Source organism: Pundamilia nyererei, unplaced genomic scaffold, assembly GCF_000239375.1.
Source record: "Pundamilia nyererei isolate P.nyererei 1_Seehausen unplaced genomic scaffold, PunNye1.0 scaffold00253, whole genome shotgun sequence".
NCBI classification, from domain to species: Eukaryota; Metazoa; Chordata; class Actinopteri; order Cichliformes; family Cichlidae; genus Pundamilia; species Pundamilia nyererei.
In genome coordinates this window covers 400,476-425,745 of record NW_005187654.1, presented here as the reverse complement: position 1 = coordinate 425,745, position 25,270 = coordinate 400,476, and the positions used below count along the sequence as shown (strand labels likewise).

General features: G+C 41.4%; 2 protein-coding genes across 5 annotated transcripts in view; one reads left to right on the top strand and one right to left on the bottom strand.

The window, feature by feature from the left end:
- Positions 1 to 17,129, top strand: part of sec24c (SEC24 homolog C, COPII coat complex component) — a 22,411-nt gene extending 5,282 nt beyond the window's left edge. For 2 of the 4 annotated variants that reach the window (XM_005749711.1, XM_005749709.1), the window contains 22 exons: positions 165 to 291; positions 1,570 to 1,736; positions 1,833 to 2,573; positions 2,658 to 2,788; positions 4,127 to 4,195; positions 5,924 to 6,032; positions 6,196 to 6,323; positions 7,016 to 7,154; positions 7,260 to 7,375; positions 8,271 to 8,395; positions 8,502 to 8,693; positions 8,797 to 8,890; positions 10,289 to 10,405; positions 10,494 to 10,664; positions 10,816 to 10,912; positions 10,996 to 11,141; positions 11,749 to 11,887; positions 12,249 to 12,367; positions 12,733 to 12,912; positions 13,518 to 13,703; positions 13,875 to 13,964; positions 15,230 to 17,129. In XM_005749711.1, coding sequence (XP_005749768.1) covers positions 165 to 291; positions 1,570 to 1,736; positions 1,833 to 2,573; positions 2,658 to 2,788; positions 4,127 to 4,195; positions 5,924 to 6,032; positions 6,196 to 6,323; positions 7,016 to 7,154; positions 7,260 to 7,375; positions 8,271 to 8,395; positions 8,502 to 8,693; positions 8,797 to 8,890; positions 10,289 to 10,405; positions 10,494 to 10,664; positions 10,816 to 10,912; positions 10,996 to 11,141; positions 11,749 to 11,887; positions 12,249 to 12,367; positions 12,733 to 12,912; positions 13,518 to 13,703; positions 13,875 to 13,964; positions 15,230 to 15,370 — 3,524 coding nt within the window. In that variant the 3' untranslated portion in view covers positions 15,371 to 17,129. The remainder of the gene's footprint in view (positions 1 to 164; positions 292 to 1,569; positions 1,737 to 1,832; positions 2,574 to 2,657; positions 2,789 to 4,126; positions 4,196 to 5,923; positions 6,033 to 6,195; positions 6,324 to 7,015; positions 7,155 to 7,259; positions 7,376 to 8,270; positions 8,396 to 8,501; positions 8,694 to 8,796; positions 8,891 to 10,288; positions 10,406 to 10,493; positions 10,665 to 10,815; positions 10,913 to 10,995; positions 11,142 to 11,748; positions 11,888 to 12,248; positions 12,368 to 12,732; positions 12,913 to 13,517; positions 13,704 to 13,874; positions 13,965 to 15,229) is intronic. The other 2 variants (XM_013915065.1, XM_005749710.1) reach the window with 1 other exon arrangement.
- Positions 17,130 to 18,859: 1,730 nt separating this feature from the next.
- LOC102209521 (protein NLRC3-like) lies at positions 18,860 to 24,107 on the bottom strand. Its single transcript, XM_005749708.1, has 9 exons — positions 23,838 to 24,107; positions 23,597 to 23,731; positions 23,463 to 23,522; positions 21,601 to 23,383; positions 20,706 to 20,867; positions 20,451 to 20,624; positions 20,168 to 20,335; positions 19,928 to 19,974; positions 18,860 to 19,837 (listed from the first exon to the last, which is right to left on the bottom strand). Exons 1-9 carry the CDS (start codon positions 23,881 to 23,883, stop codon positions 19,317 to 19,319), a joined length of 3,096 nt encoding a protein of 1,031 aa, XP_005749765.1. The 5' UTR covers positions 23,884 to 24,107; the 3' UTR covers positions 18,860 to 19,316.
- Positions 24,108 to 25,270: the final 1,163 nt, after the last annotated feature.

Here is a 25,270-nt window from a genome sequence, read left to right as displayed (position 1 = left end):
TGCTTCAAATTATACCGTGATATGGATTTTAGACCATATCGCCCAGCCCTAACCTCAGTTATCTCAACATGCTAAGGTTCATACCAGAGTTGATTCACGATTATTTGGTAGCGAAGTTGCTTTTTGTCACTATATGTAGTAATTATTTGACTCTTGCATTTCAGGTCCTGTCAGGGGTCCTCCTACCTCTGGACCCCCGCCTGTCTCAGCACCTCAGCAGTACAATCAGTACAGTCAGAGTCAAGGGAGCATGCAGAATGGACCCCCACGTCCTACACAGGCACCACCCAGGTAATTTGTTTTCGCCTTTGCTGTACAAGCTCATTGAAGCAGTTGACAGAATCCATTATAATACCCCAGGTACTGAGACTGTCAAAATCTGGTGCTTTCCTTACAGAAGTGACATGTAGACTACAAACCAACCAAAGCACATTTTTAGAAACAGTGATGTGTTAAGGCACTCGACAAACTGCACAGAAACTGAAATTTAAGAAAGCAGGAGGTACCTTGGTTGCCAATACTCTGCATTTCTTTTTGTGTTTATCTGCTGTTTAAAAGGCTGGATTAGGACAGGTGCTGTTGAGGAACCAGGTGAGCTTGTCATGCTAGGATATTGTTATCCTGATTGGATTTGCTCCAAGATACGCTAATAATAAGCTAAAAATGTGCATTCCTTGTAAAAACATGGACAATTCTGTAATCAGGTTGTCCTAATCAGTATGTTAGTTCGGTTACAGTAAATTTGAGGATACAGACTGAAAGTTTATATGTTATTTTAAAAACATGGCCACCTTATACTGTTTAATTGATAGAAGAAGCTGTGTCAGTCAGCCCTGACCTTCTCTGTGTGCACGTGTCAGAGCAGAGTCACAGCTCAGGGAGAGGACACTGCACAGCATATCTTCACAACTCGCATGGGTGTGACATTTATAAATATTCAAAGGTTAGATGGTAGAGGAGGTGAGGTACATAGTGTGCAGAGGTTGTTAACTTTCTGCAGAGTCTATCACCTCCAACCTTTATGTAGCCTTCAGATTAGCTCAAGAACAGTGAATAGAGGGCTTCGTTGAATGGGTTTCCATGTCCAAGCAGTTACATCTTAGCATTACATCACAAAGCATGATACAAAGCGCCAGATGCAGTAGTGTAAAAAATGCTGGGAGACATGTTTTCTGGAGTGACGAATTACACCTGTCTCTCTGGTAATCCAGTGGATGAGTCTGGGTTTGGCAGTTGCCAGGACAACTGTACCTGTCTGACTGCATTGTACCAAATGTAAAGTTTGGTGAAGGGGGGATTATAGTGTGCAGTTTTTTTTTCAGTCACTCGGCCCCTTAGTTCCAGTGAAAGAAACTCCTAAAGCTTCGGCATATCAAGCCATTTTGAACAACTTCATGCTCCCAACTCTGTGGGAACCGTTTGGGAATGGCCCCTTCCTGTTGACTGGCCTCCACAGAGTCCTCACTTCAACTTGATAGAACACCTTTGGGATGAATTAGAGTGGAGAATGCAAGCTAACATCAGTGTCTCCTAGTGCAATCAACTACTGAAAGAGCTTTGTGTTTTCAGACCTGCTGTCTCTCAGCCGTACAACCAGGGTGCTATGAACCTATCGGGGCCGCACCCTTCTTATCCCCAACACTATGGACCCCCATCCACAATGCAGCAGGTTACCAACCAGATGACGGGGATGCAGATCACCTCTGGACCACCAACCGCTGCTGGGCCAGGATATGGTAATTTGAATAGATTTGTTTTTCAGTTTCATGCATGCAGTCTTTTATTCTCTTTATGATATTTAAAGATTGTATTGTCTCTCGCTCTCTATTCAGCTCCACCTCACAGCTCCCAGCCTCCTGTCAGCACTGGGTACTCGGCCGCACCCCAGGCCTCCTACACCCAAGCCCCACCCCCTGTGTCCTCTGCTCCCACCCAGCCGCCACCTCCCAGCGGCCCCGCAGCTCCTCAGCAATATTATAGCGGCCCACCGTCTTCTTCTCAACAGCCATTCAATTCCTCTCTTCCCCCTACCTCTCAGCAGCAGCAGCAGTTCACCTCTTCTGTACCTCCACATCCTCCTCCTCAGCAAACCTTACCTCCATCCTCCTACTCGGGTCCGGTGCCTACACAAAGTCAACCTCCTGTTCCCCCAGTGTCCCAGGCACAGCAGTCCTTCCCTACACCCCAGCCCCCTTTCTCTTCAGCACCTCCACCTGTCAGTCAATCTTCCTTTGCCACTGGCCCTCCGCCTTCTGCCCCAGGCTCGTTTCCACCTCAAGGCCCCCCTCCTAGCTCTCAGCCTGGTTCTTTTCCTCCTCCTGGCCCCCCTCTAACCTCAGCCCCCTCTTGCCAGTACCCAGGTCCCATGCCACCCCAGCAGCAACCCCCTCCATCTCAGCCATCCCCCTATCACTCAGGGCACCATCCTCCTAGACCTCAAATGCCTCCCACTTCCATGGCTCAAAGCAATCACCTGCCTCCAGGACCCCAGGGCCCGGCAGGTCCTCCTGGGCCACTACAGCAGCCTCCATCTCAACCTGGGATGCAGACAGGATACCCTCCTCAGCAGAATGGTTAGGAGACGGCTGTTAAAGTAAAATCAAAAAGGCTTATCATTCGTTTTCTTTGTATCTCAGCTGTTTTGCTGTTTTCTGCAGGTGCTTTTGGGCAGGTGAGAGGCCCTCAGCCTGGGTATTCAGGCCCTTACCCTGGGCAACCAAACTATGGAGCACCAGCTCCTGCTCCACCTGCACAGAAAAGACTTGACCCAGATGCCATTCCTAGCCCGGTGAGCTGACACAAATACATATACTGTTTAATTCTCAATTGTTTTGGTTTGCCACACAAAACCAAACCACAAATTCTTAAATCTCCAACTTTTAGAATCTGTATTTGGTTGTAATGATGTACTGAGCTGCATTATATTGCGAGGCTTTCTCAATGTTCAACCAGGGGAAATAAATAAATGTAACAACTAGGCCATCTCAAATTCATGGCCCAGGCTACATCCAGGCCTTTGCAAGTTTCCACCCACATATGGGTTTAGATTCTTTTTTTCTAAAAAATTCACTCTTGGTTCTGTGTTCTGCCCAGCAACACACATCCGATCCACACTTCACATGCAACAGTCCTATGAAATTAACTTTCAGATTTTTAGTCTTTGTTCCTTATTAGATCTTATCTTTTATCTTTCATCTGGTTGAATTAAAAAGTTGTGTGGAAAAATCTCTTCACATGATGGATCGTAAACAAAAATAATGAATATTTATGATGCAATTTAGTTCAAATCTTTCCCCATCTGTCTTTAAACATTTTACCAAAGTAGCGTTAGCAAGGAAGGTGGAACAAGTTTCTCAGTGTTAGAATTGTTGCATATTAACACATTAATACAGCGTAGTTAAGTATAACATCACTTTTAACTATGATGTTCATCTAATCTATAAAAGATTTCCCTTAAAAGTGGAATTTATGCGAAATCTGATGGTATTGCACTTGATTTTATAGGCCTAAGTGGACACTGAGTGTGAATGATTTTTGCATGCTGCACCTAGAGCTGTATGATAATTCTGTTATTATGTGTTCTCCTTACAATTAAACTGTTATTTAGATTCATTTAATTTATTATAAAAGATTCAGAGTTTAGTTCAGTAATAAGAATTAAAATATCTCAGCAGTTTATTCCTAGAGTAAGTTTTTGAAGTGGGACCATTTTTACACCTGACAGCATCTCTCTCGGTCTAGAAAAAAGATGGCAAGTTGGTAAATAATGTGATAAATGCATGTGTGTTTACTCAACATGGTCATAAATTTGGATTTCATTGTAAATGTATTATTTTCATACTGCAAAGCTCTAGAATGGAAGAAATCTAACCTTTTTTAACTATGTAACCTCAGATTCTAAGCATGTTTGCTACCACTAGTTAGTTTAAACTTATTTCCACTTGAGCTTACAATATTACTAATAACTAATCAATAATACTGATGTGTTTCTGTCTACATAAAAGCAATGCTACCTGCTGCTGAGCTCAGTCTTGCTGATCTTTCTCCTCTCACACTCCTTTTTATCTTTTACTCTTTGTATTTACTTGTTTTGCACAATTTGCTGGACAAACATTTGAATGTAAAGCAAGCGTCTGACATGCCGGCTGTGCAGAAACCGAGACATAGAATAGATCCAGACGCTATCCCAAGCCCAGTAAGTTTCCTGTGTGCCTTTTCCTCTGCTTCATCCTCTTCTTTGTGCCTGACTGCAGTAACCCACTGCCTCCTCCTCCTGTCTTTTTCCTCTACTCCCTTAAAGTTAGCGATCATGACAGTTTTTTAAAAGTTTATGTTATGATCCAGTTGTTGTGTCACAGATACATTTTGATATGCCAATATCTGATATGTTTTTAGCAGAAATGCCCAGATGAAATTGTCACAGCCCAAACAAAACACAACAAAGATGTAATATTTCAAGGGAAAGTTTAACATTGTAGAAAATGTTTCTTTGTGTTTTCTTGTTAAGAACTGGATGAGAAGATTGTTACGAGGGCTGTTCGATATAACGATATGTATCGGATCGTTTCATTTTACGCTATCGTTTGTTTCGTGGTGTCGCAAAATAAACTGTTTACGGCAACATTTTTTTCATCGTTTCGATGGCCGCTGTAGCGGCTATATTAATTTCTTAAAGTTCTCTCTTTCTCTTATATTTAATATAACCACACTATGTATGGACAAGCGCCTGTTTTTATGCGTTGTCGTTAGAACAGGCTTTTCCCCGCAGCACGCCGTGTAATAAATACTCACAAAGAAAACAGCGGCCGTTACAACTTATGTCTAAAAATGTATCGTTTCATGCATCGGTTACAACACTCGACTCCAGGTACATGACGCGCAGCTGGAAACACTTCACGCAAGTCGAGCTGCCCGAGATTCACAGAATTTTCAGAAAATGTAAAATTTTTGTGATTTATATCGTTATCGGGACGATAGATGTCTTATATCGGGATATGAGATTTTGGTCATATCGCACAGCCCAAATTGTTACCATTCTCAATCTGGACAGTAGGTGTGAAACCAGTACATTTATCCTGCTAATCCTTTAACATAGCACAAATACATGAAATAATGATGAGTGTGAGTGTATTAGTTCCATACCATGACCTTTAGAGCTCCTTAAGTAACATGTTATTCTTTGTATAATTCATTCAAAAACTGAATGGTGAAGATGAGGCACATCTGTGCCATGACCCTTTAATCTTTAATGGTTTCCTGTCTGACTGATTTTTGTGGGATCTTTTCATCCAGTTTGCAACAATAAAGAAAAAAAAAAGCATTTTCTAAAGTCTCAAGCTGTCTCAAGTTTTCAAGAGACTGTCAGGAAAAATGACTAAGATGTAGTGCAACTTTTTGTGAAACTCAGATTACACATTAACAGCCTGTACACAAGGTCGTATAACCATTGCCCACCTCACTGTTTGTGTTTTTGGTCAGGATTTTGAGGCAGCTGGTTCTTAAGAGAACTTCTGTCTTTCAAAGTAAACTTTATACACCCACACAACGCCTATAATCCTTTTCCAAGCCCTGCATGCTAGCCTGGATTGGATTTACCATCAAGTCTCTTGCTTTTAAGGCATGCCTTGATAAATCCTTCCCGGTTCCCGGGATTTAATTTTTTGTTTTAAATTCTGACAGAATGGCTTCAGCATGAATTCACTTTGTTTTTGTCCACTGATCATCACAGGGTATAGTTGTGTGTTAGTGGCTGCAAATCTCTGTGTGGGGGAGTTGTATACAAGTCTTTTCCTGCATGAGTGGTTTTCATGTGCCTCTTTTAATTTTTGTGAGACTCGGGGATAGTGTGTCCTATAAATGTCTTATATTGATGCTGTGATCATGTATGAACGTGGGCCACCTTTTGTCTCCCCCTCTTTATTAGATCCAGGTAATAGAGGATGACAAGGCTAAAACTACCGAGCCATTCACCACAGGGGTCAGGGGTCAAGCCCCACCACTGGTCACCACCAACTTCCAGGTTCAAGACCAAGGTTGTTCTCCTTTTTTTTTGTCCTCTCTGGTTTTCTCAGCCACAATTATCCTGGAGTTCACTTCATTTGTCCAAATAGTTAACAAGATAACACTAAACTCATTCTTGAAAATAATTTTTATATTTAGCATTGATAATAATGGAGCAACTGTGCTTGTGTTTAGGGAATGCCAGTCCCAGGTTTATTCGTTGTACAGCCTACAACATGCCTTGCACAGCTGATATGGCAAAGCAGTCTCAGGTGCCATTGGCTGCTGTCATCAAGCCCCTCGCCACGCTGCCACCTGATGAGGTGAGTGATTCCTTTGCTCTGGCGCTCTCTCATATCTCTTTTGTGTTGTGAATTCTGTAAGTTACGATTAGACAGGGTTTTTTTTTCTCATTTGGAAATGCAGTATTAGGAAGAAAATCTTCTGCCTAGAGATTGAACTTTTTTAAAAAGGCAAACAAGCTCTGAATGCAAAAATATATCTTTGAAAATGCTGAATGTCTTTGAAAATTAATATTCTATTGTTTATTTGTCCCATTAACAAGCTTCTTTTGCATTTCATCGTCTTCATCTCATCGGTATCTGCGGCTGCATCTTCTGCTGCAACAGTGGAACAGTTATTACTCGGAGCCAGATTTGATAAAAGATTATTTTTCAGGAAAAAGCCTAATATGTAGATAGTATCAGAGGATGCACGTACTGTCAGTGGGATAATCTCTTCAAATCAAAGGTGGGAGTGGCTGCATGACCCTGTTTCATGCTGTCATCATGCGTAATATATATCCATTTGGATTGGACTTTCATGTTGTGTCATCTGGGTATGAAAAACAGCTGTAGGGAAAAGCAGGCATTACTTATTTATTTTTAACTGATAACAGTTTGGTACATATTGCGTCTCGGTTGAGTAATTGTGTCCACATTAGGGTGTTTGAATCCTTTTTCTCGTCCTGGTGAAGTTTATTTTCATCTTACTCTTTTCGCGAATATCTCCTCAGGCCCCTCCACTCGTGGTGGACCACGGCGAGAGCGGTCCGATCCGCTGCAACCGTTGCAAGGCCTACATGTGTCCATACATGCAGTTCATAGAGGGAGGTCGCCGCTTCCAGTGTGGTTTCTGCAGCTGTGTCACAGAGGGTGAGCACATGTGTCCATAGTGATATGTGAAAAGATGCAGCGTTTGAGAGACTATAAATGGTACCCTGATGTGCGTTGATATCATTTCTGCTTTTCCCCCCACAGTGCCTCCACATTACTTCCAGCATCTGGACCACACTGGTAAGAGGGTGGACTGCTACGACCGGCCAGAGCTTTCACTGGGCAGTTATGAATTCCTTGCAACTGTTGACTACTGTAAGGTAAGACCCACGATTGAAAGCTCCATGAGGGGAAAAAAGTCTTACTGTGGGGTTTTCATGCTTTAAAGTACCTCATAAGTCTGCAGCTGACTATTTACCATGTATCAATCATCATTTTTTAAAATTAATTTTATGGTTTAATAATAAGTGATTAATTCTCACTAAAACGTCTCTATATCTCAGTATGATTAAATTATTAATGGGCCTTGGTGGATACGATATTAATGGGATGGGATCTTTAAAAAATATATATCACCAATGACAGTGGCTGATACTTACTCATACCATCATAGCGCTTATCTTATTTTGTATTTATTTTTCAATTTTCAATTATTTACCTTTTTAATATGGTGATATTAACAAAGAAACTGGATCTATTATGAGTCTTGTCTTAGTAAATATCATAATTCCTCTTATTTAACAAGATTAGAAACATATTGACTTAATAGAAGCTTTTAACACTTGCTTTGCTATTTAGTTTTTGTAGTTATTATTTAGTAATTATTTGGATAAATACATTAGAAACTTTTCTTCATTTGGTTAGATGTTGTTGATAAAGTATGAGGTTCTCTTTTTGTTATCTTGGCTGAACTTAAAAATGTGCAGTGGCTAAAGAAAAAGCCTGCACTAGATTTAGTATTTTTGAGCAAAAAATGTGAGTGAAGCACAACGATCACCATCAGACGGCAGCTCTAGTTTTCTTTAACCCAAGTCAGGGATTCTAGATGTGACATGCTTGATCAGGCTAGGACTGAGGACATGTAAAGTGGAAAGAATCTGAAAAAATATATATGTTGTATAAGTCTTGGTACTAAAGTCCGAGACCATATCCAATTAAACAACGAGTAATTCCTGAGCGTACCTGTGTATCTATTTATGGCTTGTCTGTTTACAGAATAACAAGCTCCCTCCGCCTCCAGCCTTCATCTTCCTTATTGATGTGTCCTACAATGCTGTGAAGAGCGGCATGGTCAACATTGTCTGCCAGGAACTCAAGACCCTACTAGACTGCCTCCCCAGGTACTCAAGCACACACCTGAACGACGAAAAGTACTGTCAGATTTGTAGCTCATCTCAGGGAACGTGGTTTTGATTTATTTATTTATGTATTTATTTTTTGATTCAGGGAGAATCCCGAAGTGGAATCTGCAGTGCGAGTGGGTTTTGTCACCTACAACAAGGTTTTGCACTTCTACAACGTCAAGTCGAGCTTGGCCCAGCCCCAGATGATGGTGGTGTCAGACGTGTCAGACATGTTTGTACCCCTGCTTGACGGGTTCCTGGTGAATGTAAATGAAAGCAGACAAGTTATCGAGAGGTGGGCAGCTATAAAGTGGACATTGACACTTGGACAAATACATGAATAGACAGACGGTCAGACACATTGATCTGGGTTAATTACTTGCTGCTTGTTTTTTCAGTTTGCTGGACCAGATCCCAGAGATGTTTGCAGATACCAGGGAGACGGAGACGGTGTTTGGACCCGTCATCCAAGCGGGACTGGAGGCACTAAAGGTAAACGCCTTTCGTGTTTTGTCGTGTTTTGTGTCCAGGTCCAGAAATCTTAGAGACTTCTTGAAGATGAACATAAAAGTTAACTTTCAAACTTTGAAAACCTTTAAAATGTCCATTTTTTCTCACTTGGTACCAAACTGCTTATGTTATTAATGTAAATAATAAATAACCTTTTAATGAAATTTGCTTTTGCTGCCAAATATTAACCCTCTGGGGTCCCGGGTGTAATTGGCTGCTTTTTACTGCTTTTGATTTGACGTCTATCTTTCACCTTTAAAAGCAGTTTACCTTGCCTTGTTTGGTATCATTCTTTTCAGCACAACCTCACATGTCTGAATTTCCAGTTATATTTTCATTTTCACTTACTTTATTAACACAATTGATCAAAAAGTAGAAAAAAGTTATATTTTTCTGTAAAAACCACAAACATATTTAGCTAATTTCCCTTCTGTGGGACTAATAAAGGTTATCTTTTCTAATCATTTTTAATAACTTTAAATGCAAATATAAATTGTACATTTTAAAAATCTATGCACGACTTTGGCAAACAACAAAATTATTTGCAACTATTTGCATAAAAATGCAGCCAAGGCCTCAGGCGTGTTTTATATAACCTCTTATAGGAGAACACCACAGGCCTTAAAGCAGGAGGTGTTTCTTTCGCTCGCTGTGTCATTGGTAAAACTTATAAAAATGCCACATGTGGCCATATGGTTTTTTGAAAAGTCAATATGGTACATTTTTCCACCAATAGCAAGAGGGTGTTTTTTGTCTGTCCTCTTTTTTTTAGAGTGCTTGCTAGCACTGAAATGCAGTTTTGTTTTTTTGTTTTTTTAAATTTCCCACCAGTGAACACGACGACAGTATTCAGGAAAAAAACATTGTGTATATTTTTTATCATAACTCTGGTTCTATGTGGTCTATCGACACAATTTAAAAACTGCTATGTATTTTGAAGTCGGTACTTTCAACACAAGTTGAAATGGAGACTGTATCTTGTTGCCGTGTCTTCTTAAATTGGTCGTGTGATTTGGACGCCCCGTCGCGTACGTTGATCCCAGAGGGTTAAAGCTACAACGATGGGCAGCTCTGAAACAAAACATTTGTTTATATATAATTTTTGACTAAATCGATCTTAAAAGAGGGGCCTGTTACACTTATTTCCAGTTCCATATTTTTATTTTTGGACTCTTTTTTTGACCTCTAGAGTAGCTTTGTGTTCACTGTTCAAAATAAACCTTGTTTATCTTATACTGCAGCTTTGTGGAGCCCTTTAGCTTATGCACTTTTTGAAACGTTTTCCTAATGACAGCTTCTGACACTGAAAAGCAGTAGGTGGTGCTCCAGTGCCATTTATTTGAGTCACAGTCTGATGACCTGTGTCTTCTCTCCCCACAGGCTGCTGACTGTGCTGGGAAGCTGTTTGTGTTTCACACCTCTTTGCCCATCGCGGAGGCCCCAGGAAAACTAAAAAACAGAGAAGACAAGAAACTGATTGGAACAGACAAGGAGAAGGTAAGCATGAGACATGACTTCATATTGTAGCAGGTCAACTTCTTGTGTTATTTCACACTCACTCCCTTTCCTTTCTTGTCGTCCACAGTCGCTATTTCAGCCTCAGGTGGGTTTCTACAGCTCTCTGGCTAAGGAGTGTGTAGCCCAGGGCTGTTGTGTGGATCTTTTCCTTTTCCCCAACCAGTATGTGGATGTTGCCACATTAGCTGTGGTTCCCGTCTCCACTGGAGGTTCAGTCTATAAATACACCTACTTCCAGGTGAGCAAAAGTCATTCTGCTCCTTCTTCAGTTTCACTCCAATAGATAGCATGAGAGTTTTGTTTCAATGTTCTGCATCCAGCCACTTTGAAGAAAACATTGTGAGTCAGCACCAGCTGGATTGTATAACTATGTGCTTTCTTTATTGCAGGCCCAGTCGGATCAGGAGCGATTCTTAAACGACCTCAGACGAGACGTTCAGAAACTAGTTGGGTTTGATGCTGTTATGAGGGTGCGAACCAGCACAGGTGAGACTTCAGCACTTCAAAACCAACAAAAAAAGTCTATAGATGTAGCATGTAACAGCTGACTTTAATTTCCCTCCCCTCAGGCATCCGAGCAACAGACTTCTTCGGCTCCTTTTATATGAGTAACACCACAGATGTGGAGCTGGCAGGTCTCGACTGTGACAAGGCCATCACTGTTGAGTTCAAACACGATGACAAGCTCAGCGAGGAGACGGGGGCACTCATGCAGGTGTGCATGCTTGTAACTAAATCCTCAAAGGAGAGTGTAAACAAACCAGGCTTTTCAAAGGGTTTAAAGTTCTTACAAATGGCAGCAACGATGATTTAGTAAAGCATCTGGCATCACACTGTGTTTATGTCAGATGGATAGAGTTCTCCTCTGCAGATATTTTATTTAAAAAGGGGCGAGTACAGTTCGCTTCCTCTCCTGTGAGTTATCTCAGTGAACTCCAGGATAAATGTCATGCACTGCAGCTGTCGGCAGCAGTCTTTGTTCTGTTCTGCAGCCTTGGTGAGCTCTCATTGAACCAGTTCTCCACCTGCTACAGGTGGTACTGGTTAACGTCGCCCTCAAACTCAAAGTGGATCTGCAGAATAGAACAAGGGCTTGTCCTCTAGATCAAGGATAGGAAAGACTGAAGCTAGCTGTTTAGAAATGAATGTTCAGATAAAGGTAATATAGAAAGTTGCCAAATATACTCGTTTGATGTGGAGGACTGGTGATTGTGGTTACGTTTAAGTGGTTTCAAGAAGAGGCAACGTAAGTCGCACAGCATTGCTGAAGTATGAAAAGTTTTGTGTCTCTGTTCATTCTAATAAAACCTGTTTCCTCGCAGTGTGCCGTGCTGTACACCAGCTGCAGCGGCCAGAGACGTCTCCGCGTCCACAACATGGCCGTGAACTGCTGCTCTCAGCTGGCTGACCTGTACCGCAACTGTGAGACAGACACAATCATCAACTACTTCTCCAAATACGGTGAGTTTTTGTGCTGTGGAGGAGTGTGAACTCCTTAAATGCTCTCTCTCTCTCTCTCTCTCCAGTGTTCTCTAACGAGGTGTGAGTGGAGAATTGAATGAATAACATTTTCTAAAAATAATACCAAACAGTGCTGAGCTGCTCCTGCGGAGCTGCAAATTGCCTAACAGTAGTAAGCTGTAGCTCCTCTTGAGAGCTTGCTGTTATCAACAACTTTCTAAGGTCACTGACTGAAGGGAAGCAAAGACGGTAAATGTTAGATATCTGAGAGAAAAGTGGTTGCAGTTAATTTCATTTAGATGTCAGTGTAATGCACCATAGCAGGTGATACATGAGTGCGTGTGTTTTTGGTTTCTTCCAGCTTTCCGTGGCGTTCTCAGCAACCCCACTAAGGCAGTGAGAGAAACTCTTGTGAACCAATGTGCTCAGATTCTGGCGTGCTACAGGAAGAACTGTGCAAGTCCCTCATCTGCTGGTCAGGTACTGTGAAAGCATCCACATGCATATTCAGGAGGTCAACTTTCACATCCACCAAGGCCACACACGGTTCACAGAGAGACTCAGAACTGAATGTTTAAAAGCTGCACTGCACTCAAACGAAACACAAGATGATGATTGTAATCACTGCTTTCATGACGCTTTTTATGGATAAAACAACAGATGAATAATGGAAGCTAAAATACAAATGAATCAAATGAATCCCTTTCCTTGCTATAATCTATATCCGTTTCATATCAAACCCACAAAAACCTGCCTTTCTCATAAACTGATTCAGCATATTTACTCGTCATTAGGCGTTTGAATTGATGACAGTGGGTTTTTGTTTTGTTTTCTTCGTTCCCCAGTTGATTCTCCCAGAGTGTATGAAGTTGCTCCCAGTATATCTGAACTGCGTGCTGAAGAGTGATGTGCTGCTACCTGGAGCCGACGTTTCATTGGATGACCGAGCTTACCTTAGACAGCTGATCAGCTGCATGGATGTTGCAGAGAGTCACGTCTTCTTCTACCCCCGCCTGCTGCCAGTGGTGAGACCGCAGACACAAAAGCCCCCAAAAATCTAATCTGTTCACGTTCTCGGCTGGATGCTTTGGCCACAAAAGTCTAAAACTGGGGGTAACACTAGAAATAAGTTCATATATGATATGGCCACTCTGATGCTGCTCACTTGGTCAGTGCAACAGCCTGTTTTATGAAGCCAAATGCAAACAAATGAATACAGTGATGCTCTCAAAGAGCACACAGTGAAATTGCTTTGTGTTTTTGACTATATTGGCTTTGATATCTGTCTGGTATCATTCGTTTAAATATTAAAATTTTAGTGAGGTTTATGGCTAAATAGTGTATGAATACAGGATTCAGATCATCAGAAAAACCCAAATTCTGTAACATGTGACCACTCTGAGGTAGCTGTGGCTCAGGACGTAAAGTTTTGAGGTGTTCTTGGCAAGATGCTGAACACTGCATCCTTGGTGGTGTGTGATATGTTAAAAAGCCCCAGAAATACAATTCAAATGAAATTATTTCTGTTTGTTGTTAAAATGTAAGCTGGCTTGAACTAAATCTACCACCTGATCAGCAGGCTGAAATGCCAGCAGACAGTAGCATCTAATTTTTTTTGTTCATCTTCCAGATGAAATTGGAAAGCGGTTCGTTGCCAGTGGCAGTGAGGGACTCTGAGGAGAGGTTGTCAAAAGGAGGAGTTTACCTGCTGGAGACCGGGCTCCACCTTTTCCTGTGGGTGGGAGCCAGCGTTCAGCAGGAGCTGCTGCTTAACATCTTTGGCACGCCGAGCTTCAGCCAGATCGACTCAAACGTGGTATTGAAGAGAGTTCTAATGAAAGGCTAACAAAATCAGTCATCCTGAATGTTTAATGTGAATTTTACCACAACATAAACAGTTTTATAATAGTGATATTACAGTTGTTTCCTGTATTGTAATGGTTTAAAGTATAATATATTTTCTGAATGTTTCTGCTTTTTGTTTCAGACAAGTCTGCCTGTTCTTGACAACCCCATCTCTCAGGCTCTCAGAGAGCTTATTTATTCTTTCAGAGCACAGCGATCACGATACATGAAGGCAAGTTTTCTCTTCCCTTTTTACCCCATAATGTTTCTGAAAATGAGCCTGTTATGGTTTGGGCAGCTTTGCATGATTCATAGTTCAAAATAATCCTTATCTCGCTTATACTGGCTCTTAGTGCTACCCCACAGGCCATTTTTAACTCCTCTCCTTTTAAGCCTGCTTTTCCCTGATTTGCTGCTGCTCCTAAACAGAAGGTTTGAAAAGCAGCTGAGTGGAGTTTCTGTGCTGCGTGACTGAGAAGACTGTTTAAGGATATCATCTCTGTGGCATCATTCAGGTCCAAAAACATAAAACAAACTGTCTAAACTGAGAATTTAAGGCAGCTTGAAACCTGAGCTTTTGGTCAACAGGAGTTATTTTTACATCTGCTGACCTCATTATTGGAAACTCTGGCCATGTTAATATGAGAATCCACCACTGCAACAATGTCTACATGACAGAAAATAAGAAAATGTGCAACAGGTGCACTTTAAACAATTTGCATGCTACCTCTGTTGAGAAATAGATTTTTCATCGTCTTCTTCAAGTTGCCTCCATCTCACCCTATCCCTATTATCCTCCTCTGTCACACCACCACTCTGCAGCTCCTCTACTGCATCCATTAATGTCCTCTGTGGTCTTCCACTTTTCTTCTTGCCCAACAGCACCAATATATTCACCATCTTTCCTCTGCACATGTTAAATCCATCACAGCCTTGCCTCAAACTTTGTCTCCAAAATGCTCAACCTGAACTGTCTCGAGACCATCTCGTAAACCTTTCTTGTCGCTCTTTGTGCTGTCCTTTTTTCACTCCCAACCCTCGTCTCCACTCACTCCACCCTGCGCGTACTCTCTTCTTCAGTTCTTTTGTGCACTGTCTGCTGCTTTGGGCGGGTCAGTCCAGTTATTTAGGTGAATAAATTTAGGTGAATAAAACGCAGACTTCCCGATACGTGTATCTAACCTAGTGTTTGGTCCTAATTGGAAAGTTAGGAGCTTAACAAAGAATTAAAAGGCAGATATTTTTAATAATTGATGAAACATTTAAGTGAATATTAAAACGGAAAATCTCAAACTCAATTTTTTTTAATTTCATGATGTAAGTTTTAGGAGATGCTTTGATTTTTTTTTTTTTTTTTTAAATACACTTTTATGTTTGTCTTGTTGCAATAATTGTGAGCTGGATGCTCAATACGTTATTTAATTGTATTTTTTATGGGCACATTTTGTATCAAGTCTGCCTCCTCTTTCTCACACACCTTTCTCTGTCATTTTGCAGCTGATGGTGGTGAAGCAGGAAGACAGGGCCGAGCTGATATTCAGACACTTCCTGGTCGAAGACAAGAGCGCCAGCGGGGGAGCGTCATACGTAGACTTCCTGTGTCACATGCACAAGGAGATCCGCCAGCTTCTCAGCTAGGCCCCCCCACCGCAAATTCCCACCTTCACCTGTATGAGCCCCCACCACTACCACCACCACCACCACCACACAGATCCATCCCGGTCACCTTTCCATGTGAAAGAAAGCGCTTGATCTTTTTTCCTTTCCTTTTTTTTTTTAAACCTAATAAACTAAAGCTCCCCTTACTGTCTGTCAGCTGAGCACCAGAGACCAGCTGGTAGATCACATGTGTGCGTGACAGTGCGAGTGTGTATCTGTGTGTGAGTGAGAGAGAGAGACATAGGGGGGATCTGATGTTAATAAAGCTTTACTCTGCCTCAAATCTGCTGCTCCACAGCAGCAGGAGTGAAATAACTTATGAGGGAGAGTAATGTACATACAAAAATGAACAATTACGTATGCAACAGACTGACGGAGAAGGCGGATGCCGGCTGTAGTTGGTGTAATGTCTGTATTAAAAGCACTGAAAGGCTGTTTGGGTGCATGAATGACTCTTGGATAGAAAACACTTTTTATATGACTAAATCCCATTACAGTGAAGGACATAGGGAATTGAATAAATGCTGTTCTTTCTGTCTCTCATCCACTATAATCATGGCCTTAGTACCCCCTTCCTCCCCTTCTGTTCCCATGCTGCTCCAATCATCTGTAATGTGTGAGTGTGTGTTTCCAGATGTGAGAGGATTAGTGACCCATTGCCCAGTTTTGTTTTTTAAATCTCCTGCTGTGTCTCCAGGTGCGAGCATCTGACTTTAAGCCCTAGATTAACAACTCAAACTGGAGTCTGATGTGATCTTACCAACAGTAAGCACTGAAAATAAAGGTGCATGTAATTTCTGTGACTGCTGAATCGCTACAGTAATCGGCAATTCAGATTGGTTTCAATCAGCGTCAGTTGAGTTTCGCTCACCGGGGCGAGCATCTGTCTCTTGAGACTGTCATGAGAGGAAACTCTCATTATTTCCAGGTCTATGCAGCACTGAGAAAAGCCAGAGACAAACTGAAGGGGAAATGAATGAGGCGTGTGAATCTATTATTTTAAGCGTCACAGTGAGGGGAAACGTGCTCCCGATCGCTTTGTTTGTTGGGCGATTGTTGAAGGCGAGTAGTGCTGCAGACTTTATATTAACAGAAGGCGTTGATGTCCGGGTCTGTATGAAAGCAGGCAGGGATGAGCACAGAGCGGCAGCAGACGTGTGAACACCAGTGAATGTTTGCAAAGTTTTGGGTTGCCTCCACACTGAGAAGTTGACAAGCTGTTCAGTGTGTAAATAAAATATATAATCTGTACAGAATTAATAGAAAAATAACGATTTTAAAGGCCTGCCTGAACGGCTGTGGTTTGTTGATGGTTGATTTGTGTCACAAATAGCCTAAATATAAAATCATGGCTTTTACTGAGGAGAGGAAGACGTGGCTTTTCTCTTTTTTTCTTTTCCTTTTTCTTTTCTCGATATGTCTGCGTGAATGTGAGGTGTGCGATTGTGTGAATGTGGGGTCGGTCCTGGTGAATTTCTCCTGAGGAACAGAGGGATCAGCCAACACACACACACACACACCACCCGTGAGGTTAAACTCGGTCTTCATTTATCACTTTGTTCCTTTTATAACGACGTGACTTTGTGCTCTGTGTGTGTGTGCAGCCCTCTGTTCCGTCTTTATGTTCACTGACTTCGATTGACCCGCCGTCTTGACTGTAATCTTAATTTCTGTTCCTTTTATTCTTTTTTTTCATTGCCTCTTGGGACTGCTAATAAAATGATTGTTTAAAGTGAAACGTTGTTTTTTTATTCTTGTGTTATCGCTGAAGAGAGTCTTACTTATCCATCACTTTGTGGGGGGAAAAAAGCAAAATTACAAAACATTGTCACTTCCTCTTTTTAACAATATGATACATTTATGACGGGTCTGCATTTTTCCGCATGCTTTCACTTCTCAGTTTCTGGATCCACAAAAATTCTCATAGTCTAGGGAAGTGTAAGTTTAGCATTGAAAAATTACGCTTTCCTGTATATTGCCTAACTCAGCATTTTATCAGGACCGCTGTACTAACTGAAAACCTCATGAAACGGTTATTTTTAATGATATCTGCTTTATCTGATGGCGCTAATATCTGAGCAGATATTTATCATGATCCCAAACGATTAAGTCTGCAGGTAGCTAGTGTATCTGAGGCTGCCTGCGATATCATGTGCTTGAAGTTTTCTTGCTACTTTATCCGTCTGTCACATTGTTGTGAAGGAATCTGAGCCCTCTTTACTGCATTACTTGAGTTCATTGAAGTTTGCAGCCACTGTACTTCAATCAGGTTCGGGTCTACGTTTTGATTCGGCCATTGCAGCCAATCTGTTGTAGAGTTACTGCTGTGTTTGGATTCATCCTCTTATTGCATGACCCCAGCTTTAGCTGTTGGACAGGTGGCCCCACAAGCCTTCATCCAGAGTCGTCAGGTGAAAACCAACCAGGGAAATGGATAAAACAGACCTAATAAATTCACACTAAAATGTAATCAATGTGGAAACAAGCACATGACAGATGTTTATGCCCTTTTTTGCACCCAGCTTCACAGTTTGAGACCAGTTTGGAGTCAAGAAACGTTATATATATATATTTATATAGATAGATATATTGTTGACTGAACACATCCTTTGCGTATAAGTACATTTTTAAAAAATTGGTTGTGTTTTGTCTTAGATATGTGTCAGAATAAAAATTGAAAATGTAATTATGTGCAGTGATTTTTAAGCTTATTCTTCAATTTTGAGCTTGTCTATTTATTACTTCATTAATAAAATCCTTGCCTTATCTCTATATAGTGTTTCTCGGATTCCAAATCTGGGAATTATTTCTTTTATTGGGGTGTGTATGAGTCCAGTTTAGCACAGGGAAAAGCCTCCACTCATTTAGAATAAGGGTCAATCATTACTAGGCAATATTTCTACATAATCCATGTGAGTGTGTTGAATCCATTTGTATGCGTATTTCACACCTTGCACAATATTTTCTGAGTAGTTACTAAATCCATATGTAGTAAACACTGTTATAAATACCATCCCTCCTGTTGAGGCAATATTGGAGTGTTGTATCTATATAAAGTGTTAGCTAGGATTGGTTTTCTATTTAGTCGTTTTAGAATTCCCTCTGCATTTTCTATTGCTCTGTTTTTAGTCTTTCACGGGTTTAGGTGCTGATCTAATGTGGTTTCAAAATAATCACGTAACATAGTGAAGGTCAAAGGTATGCCTTCCTGTGCAGCTGTTTTTGCAGCTATATCAACTTTGTGGTTTTCTTGTGAAACTGTATCAGAAAGAGAGGACCAATTTGTTTATTTGGTAGTTCAATCAGTTAAGAGTGAGGAAATAATGCATTCATGTTTGCAGTTTTATCTTGTTATACAATATTTGAAATTTTAAACATTTTTGGAAATATTTGTGTTTTCTTGTTTGTGTGTTTTTTGTGCTGAAGTGGCCTTCACATCAGATGACAGTGCCAGCAGTGGCCCACAGCTCATTTAAGTTTGAGACCCTGCTCTAAAGAGATTAAAGTTCAGTTTTTCTGGTAAGTACATTTTAAACGTGATGTCATCTAAATAAACATCACAGTGAATAACAGAAGCACCTTCACAGCAGGCTAGGTACTGATCACAGTCAACCTTGTTTCGTTCCTTTAAGACCACACAGTGTGGTGTTATCTGAAAAGCTCACATCACTAGTATCATTGTCACTCATTTCATGGAAATATATACAATGCAATGTTTCAGCTTGAATCCAAAGTTCTGAACTGTCCAGAATTACCATTCCATACAGAGCCAATATGGCTAATAGCAACCAAAAAGAATCCTGGTGTAATTTGAAATTAGCTGCAGCTCTTTTATCACATTATGGGCATCGGGCTCAGAAGTCCAGCATTTAGATGAAACAGAATTCTCGGGTGTCTCCAGATCAGAAAAGCAGATTGGCGATACTTAGCACAAATAAACCTTTGAGTCCACCCAGCCAAGGTGAAACCCGGGGTAAACAGGCTCATCGAAGGTAGTGTGGAAGGTGTGGAGGAGTTTAAGGGAACCACAGGAGAGCATGTAAAAGGAGAGCATCCCTGCTGACCAGTCCAGGAATACTCCTACTTTGTTGGAGTTGGGTTTGGTGGTTATAGGAATGCCTGTGCCTTTGTGCAAGGCTTTGTATCCATCTTTGTTGCAGTTCAAGCCCCAGGAGGAGTTATTTCGACCTAACCAGCAGTCATCAGTCTCTCCCTTCCTGGGTATTCGTTTGTAGGCTACTCCTATGAAGACTCTCCCAGTCCACTCCGCCTCCCAGTAGTAGCGTCCTGTGAGCCCTTCTCTACACAACACTTGAGGCCAGAAATCAAACCTTTCTGGATGGTCTGGATATGGCTGCTTGGTCCAGCGTGTTGCTTTCCTGTTTTCCTCGGATAGAGAAAGATCTTTATGTGCTGTGTTTGGGTCCAGGGTGAGTTTGATGGTATCTGATGAATCAGATTTAAAATTTCAGTTCATGTTTTACATCACACAGTTTTCTGAGTATAGGAGAAAGGAGGGAGGTTGTGGTTACTCACATTTCTTTGGACCTGGCTGAATCCGGAACTCACCACACTGGTCCATGCTAAAATCATAACAGAGGGACAAATACGTTCAGACACTTGCATCACAATTAATGTTAGTTGTGTACACTGGTGATACTGACATTATCTGGTGGAGAAACTATCTAATGGTTGATGGTTACATCACCCAGTTCTTCACTATTTCTGCACTGAAATAACCTGTTACTTTTCAGATGTTGTGGATACCATCACTACCTGAGTTTCACCAGGCTGCATTGTGGGTCCTCTTTCAGAGCTGTTAGAAGATTCAACCCTGAGTTCCCTGGGTGGTTGTAGCTCATGTCCAGCTCTCTCAGGTGGCATGAGTTTAAAGCAGATGCCAAGAAAATGCAGCCCTCTTCTCCCACACTGCACAGGGACAAACTTCAAGAAATACAGAAAGTTATTTCATCCAGCTGTCTCCATGACAGTGACAAGAACAACTTCAGTTTGAATCTGTCTTTGTACCAGTACATAGCCTCACACTCAGGACACTCACTTGAGGGTTTCCAGTTTACAGTCAGAGCTCCTCAGTCCATCAGAAAACCTTCTAACTCCTAAATCGTGAAACTCATTATCACTCAGGTCCAGTAGTTTTAGCAGGCAAGAGGCAGAGCTGACAAATGATGCCAGGTCATTGGAGCTGCGTTCTGTTAGGCTACAGCTCCTCAGTCTGCACAAAGGAAAATGCTGTAATCATGTGCTTACATTTTGGCTGAGAAATAAAAATAAAAGAAACATGTTGAATATTAACCTGAGCGTCTCCACTTTGCTGTTCCTCAACCCACTGGAGAGCTTCATTAGTCCTACATCTGTCAGATTGTTGTTACTCAAGTCCAGTTCTCTAAGTTGGGATGAACTGATGGCATTCGCCAGGTTCTCACAGCTGGTCAACGTAAGGTTGCATGCATTCAGACTGCAACAGGGAAAACAGCAAGAAAATGGTAAGTAATCCCAGGAAGCAAAATTCCCTTATATATGCAGATTAGAAATACGTCTGTTATCCAGCACTGTTTGAAATTTTATGCAAAAACATCTGTCAAAATGTTAGCTAACTGCCTAACATCATGTATATTTAATATATACTCACTAACTCTTTGTTAGGTACTTTTGTCATCTGATCAAGTGTTAATTCAAACATATAATCAGCAAATCAATGCATTTTGGCATGGTCGGGACATTCTGCTGAATTTGAAACCGAGCATCAGAACAGGGAATAAAAAATGTTTTAAGTGACTCTGAATGTGAAATGGTTGTTGTGCCAGATGGGTCTAAGTATTTCAGAAACTGCTGATCTAGTTGGGATTTTCCCTCTCGAGCTTTACAGCGAAAACCTTGTGGTGTTTTCACATCAAACACAGCCTAAGCTTTAAATAATGTGTTGGGCATATGTAACAGAGATTCGAGCCAATAGGTCAGGCTGCAGCTTCCTCTAAAAGCTCGACTTTAAATGTGCTTTTTTCTATGCTTGTGACAGGCTGATATTAGCTATGCACAGATGCCCTGATTTGGTCATTCCAGGTAGGAAGAGATTAGGAGATGTTACTTAAAAGCACTGGGTTCCAATATCAATTGAGGAGTTACTCTTCTCAGTCTTTTGGAGTTTTGTTTTTTTCTCCTGTAGAAATTAATAACTGTAAACTACTTACTTTGCTACTTGGGCTGTTTTCACGACAGGTAGCAGCCTGAGAAGACCCTCCTCTGACCTGGTGTAGTTGCCCAGTTCAAACGTACTGTGCTCTTCTTCTGATGTCAGTAATACAAAAACTAGTGTGGCCCACTGGGCAGGTGAAAGATTGGCTCTGTTAAGGCTACCTGAGCTGAGGTAGCTCTGAATTTCCTCCACGAGGGAGTGGTCATTCAGCTCGTTCAGACAGTGGAAGAGATTGAGGCACCTGTCTGGTGATGGATTGGACCTGATCTTCTCCTTTATGTGTTTAACGATTTCGGTTCTTGTCTTTTGTTGTGTTCGGTTGTTGACCATTAGATGTTTCAGCAGCGTCTGATTGGACTCCAGGGACAGCCCCAAAAGGAAGCGTAGAAACATGTCAAAATCTCCTTTCTCATTCCGCAAAGCCTTTTCCACTGCTTCTTTGTAGAGGATGAGGTCAGATGGTCTGGATAGAAAGCGTCGTGACGCGGACAACTTCACCAGGACGTTAACGTTGTCGTTGTGGAACGTGAGGAAGACGTACAACGCTGCAAAGAATTCCTGGACACTCAGATGCACGAAGCAAAACATCTTCTCCTTGCACACTGTCATCTCCTCATGGAAGATCTGTGTGTAGACTCCTGAGAACATGGATGCCTGCTCAGTATCGATACCATTCAGCTTTAGGTCGCTTTCATTGAAGATCAGGTGGCCTTTCTCGAGTTCTTGGAAAGCCAGCTTTCCTAAAGCCAGGAGATTAGCTCTCACACAGTCAGCATTTGACTCCCTTCTTCCTGTCAGCCTTTTCTTCATTGCCTCCTCACACAAGGATAAGAAGTGTATGTACATTTGAGTGAGAGTCTTTGGTGTGTCTTTGCTCTCTTTTGTAGCCATATTTTTCTCGAAAACAGTCGCTGCCATCCAGCAGAAAATTGGTATGTGGCACATGATGTGAAGGCTCCTGCAGGTTTTCACATGTGCTATCACCCGGTTTGCTAAGTTCACATCACTAATTTTCCTCCTGAAGTATTCATCTTTTTGCAGGTTGTTGAAACCTCGAACTTCAGTCACTAGATCAATGCAGTTCGCTGGGATCTGACTGGAAGCTACGGGGCGTGATGTGATCCACACGAGAGCCATAGGGAGCAATCTGCCCCTAATGAGGTTGGTCATTAATACGGCAATTGTGGTAGTTTGAGTCACATCTGACAGTATTTCACATCTGTTGAAGTCCAGAGAGAGGCGACTCTCATCCAGGCCATCGAGGATGAAGAGCATGTTTTTTTTCACATTAGTGAAAATTTCTATGTCTTTAATTTCAGGGAAAAGCACAACAAGAAGCTCCACTAGACTGAAGTTTTTCTTCTTCATCAAGTTCAGCTCTCGGAACGACAGTGGAAATACAAATTCTAGGTTTTCATTTGCTCTCTCCTCTGCCCAGTCCAGAGTGAATTTATTGGTCAAAACAGTTTTTCCAATGCCAGCAACTCCCCGTGTGACGACAGTCCTTATGTCACAGCCACGTTCAGGCAGAGGAGTGAACAGGTGATCGCAGTGGATTGATTTTTCCTGGCCCACATGGATCCTGGGTGTCGTCTCGATGTGTCTCACCTCATGCTCCTTGTTGACTTCGCCGCTTCCTCCCTCGGTGACGTAGAGCTCTGTGTAAATGTTATTGAGAGAGATTTTGTTTGTTTCTGTCGCCTGCCCCTCGAGAATGTGGCTGAACTTCCTCCTCAGAGTGGCTTTCAGGTTTTGTTGACTTTCTGCAACCTTGTCAACTGAAAGAGAAAACATTTATTTAAATGGTTTACTTTTTTAATGTAACATTTTTAAATTAAATAATTGAGAAGCACTCACTTTCAGGCAGCAGAGCACCACAGCTGTCTGTATGGTCATTGTTGAGGTCCTCTTTACACTCTGCAAAACGACACAAAGATCAGAAGAGACCAAACGGCGCATTCACTTAACTGCGTCTATCTACATGTATCTACCTTGCGTTGCTGAGAAGATATTGATGTTTATGTTGCCAACATTTGAACCAATTATGGAAGGAGCAACCACGTTGCCACCACTCTGTGCAGTGTAGTTTGGCTGGAAGTGATGAACTGCAGCCTGAATAAAGGGAACTGACTCGGAGAGAAAGCAAGAATAAGAGATCACTGAAGAAAAATGGTTGCTGGTGCTTTTCAGATTATCTTTTTGTTGCCTTACATTAAAAAAAATTAGACTTACCTTCAGAGAAATCATCTGTTTTATTACTAACGATTGATTGGTCCATTTTCTTTTTACAGTACTTTAATCCTCATGTAGTTTCTGTCAGGGAATACTCCTTGTCCTCAGTCTTTAACATCTCTGACTGTTCACTGAAGATATTTGCTTCCAAACAGTCAACTAGATGGTCAATAAATACATTAAACAAACCCTATTTTTTACTGTTACAAATCTGCTAAGACACCATTAAATCTAACAGACCAGAAGACGAATGCATGGCTGCTTACTAAAGTGAAACTGCCACTTAAATAACACACTGGCAGATGGTATTAAAGGAGAAGGTTACTTCCTGAGAAAAACAGGAAGTATGGTTTCTTGCATGCACAGACAGTCTGCCTTCTTAAACAAACCACAAAAGTTTCGTTTACTAAAAAATGTAAATGTCAAACAGCAGCAAGATATTTTGCTTTGTTTTATTGATTGCTTGATTGATTTTGGACAAACTAACTTGGTATCCAACAAAAAAAAAAACAGCAGTTTTTTAGGGTAAATGTAACAACCAATACATCAGACACAGATTCACACACAGGCAGCTAAATGCAGTGACAGAAGACATGTAAATTATGCAAAATCAGTATAGCCAAACACAATTTCCATGAAAGGCCCGGAAGCACGGTGGCACGGTGGTTAGCACTGTTGCCGCACAGCAAGAAGGTCCTGCGTTCAATTCTACCATCAGGCCGGGGTCTTTCTGTGTGGAAATTAGATCCACATATGATGACATTCGTTTTCAATTTTGATAGAAGAGTGGCAGTTTAATGTCCTCGTAAGTGGAAATCAGGCCCTTGTAGCGAATTTGGTATTTTGGTCTAGACAACCCAAAATGTGATGTCCGCATATGTGGATGCCAAGTCCTAGGAGATTATAGTGAAACCAACCATTTCTAAGCACTAAAACGGTGAAGACAGCAAACCCACTCTGGAAACTAAAAAACCAAAGTTGACTAAAAACAGAAATATAAAAACAAAACACCAAAATGTAACACCTCAGCCATAAACAGGGATAGTCTCTTTATTTGCCCTCAGATTCCTCATACGCGACACATCTTACTCCACTGGAGGTTCTTATCTAGAGTATATGATGTCATCACGTTGTCTAGCAACTACCTACAAACCCATTACCCATTTGTGGGGTTTGTACGCCTACAGTACCTTATAAAGGTATTGCATTGCTTTCATTTTGCAATAACAACACCTCATTTAGAGAATAGGGAATACACTCATTTTTGCCATGTGAATTACCCCAGCCTACGAAATCATCATAATACATATAAATATGCAACCATAATGAAACTTATACACTTTATGCAGGTGAATAGTGTCTGGAAGATGTGTGTAGTAGTAGCCTCATTTCTTAGACATGAGATAGCTGACATTGTTTTTTAATCATACATT

What these genes read in the sequence shown, in the direction of transcription:
- LOC102209521 (XM_005749708.1), bottom strand. Translation starts at nt 23,883, where the DNA reads ATGGACCAATCAATCGTTAGTAATAAAACAGATGATTTCTCTGAAG. An exon ending in TATCTTCTCAGCAACGCAAG is followed by an intron (nt 23,523 to 23,596) that starts GTAGATACATGT and finishes GTCGTTTTGCAG; the next exon opens with AGTGTAAAGAGGACCTCAAC. An exon ending in AGCAAAGTGGAGACGCTCAG is followed by an intron (nt 20,625 to 20,705) that starts GTTAATATTCAA and finishes TCCTTTGTGCAG; the next exon opens with ACTGAGGAGCTGTAGCCTAA.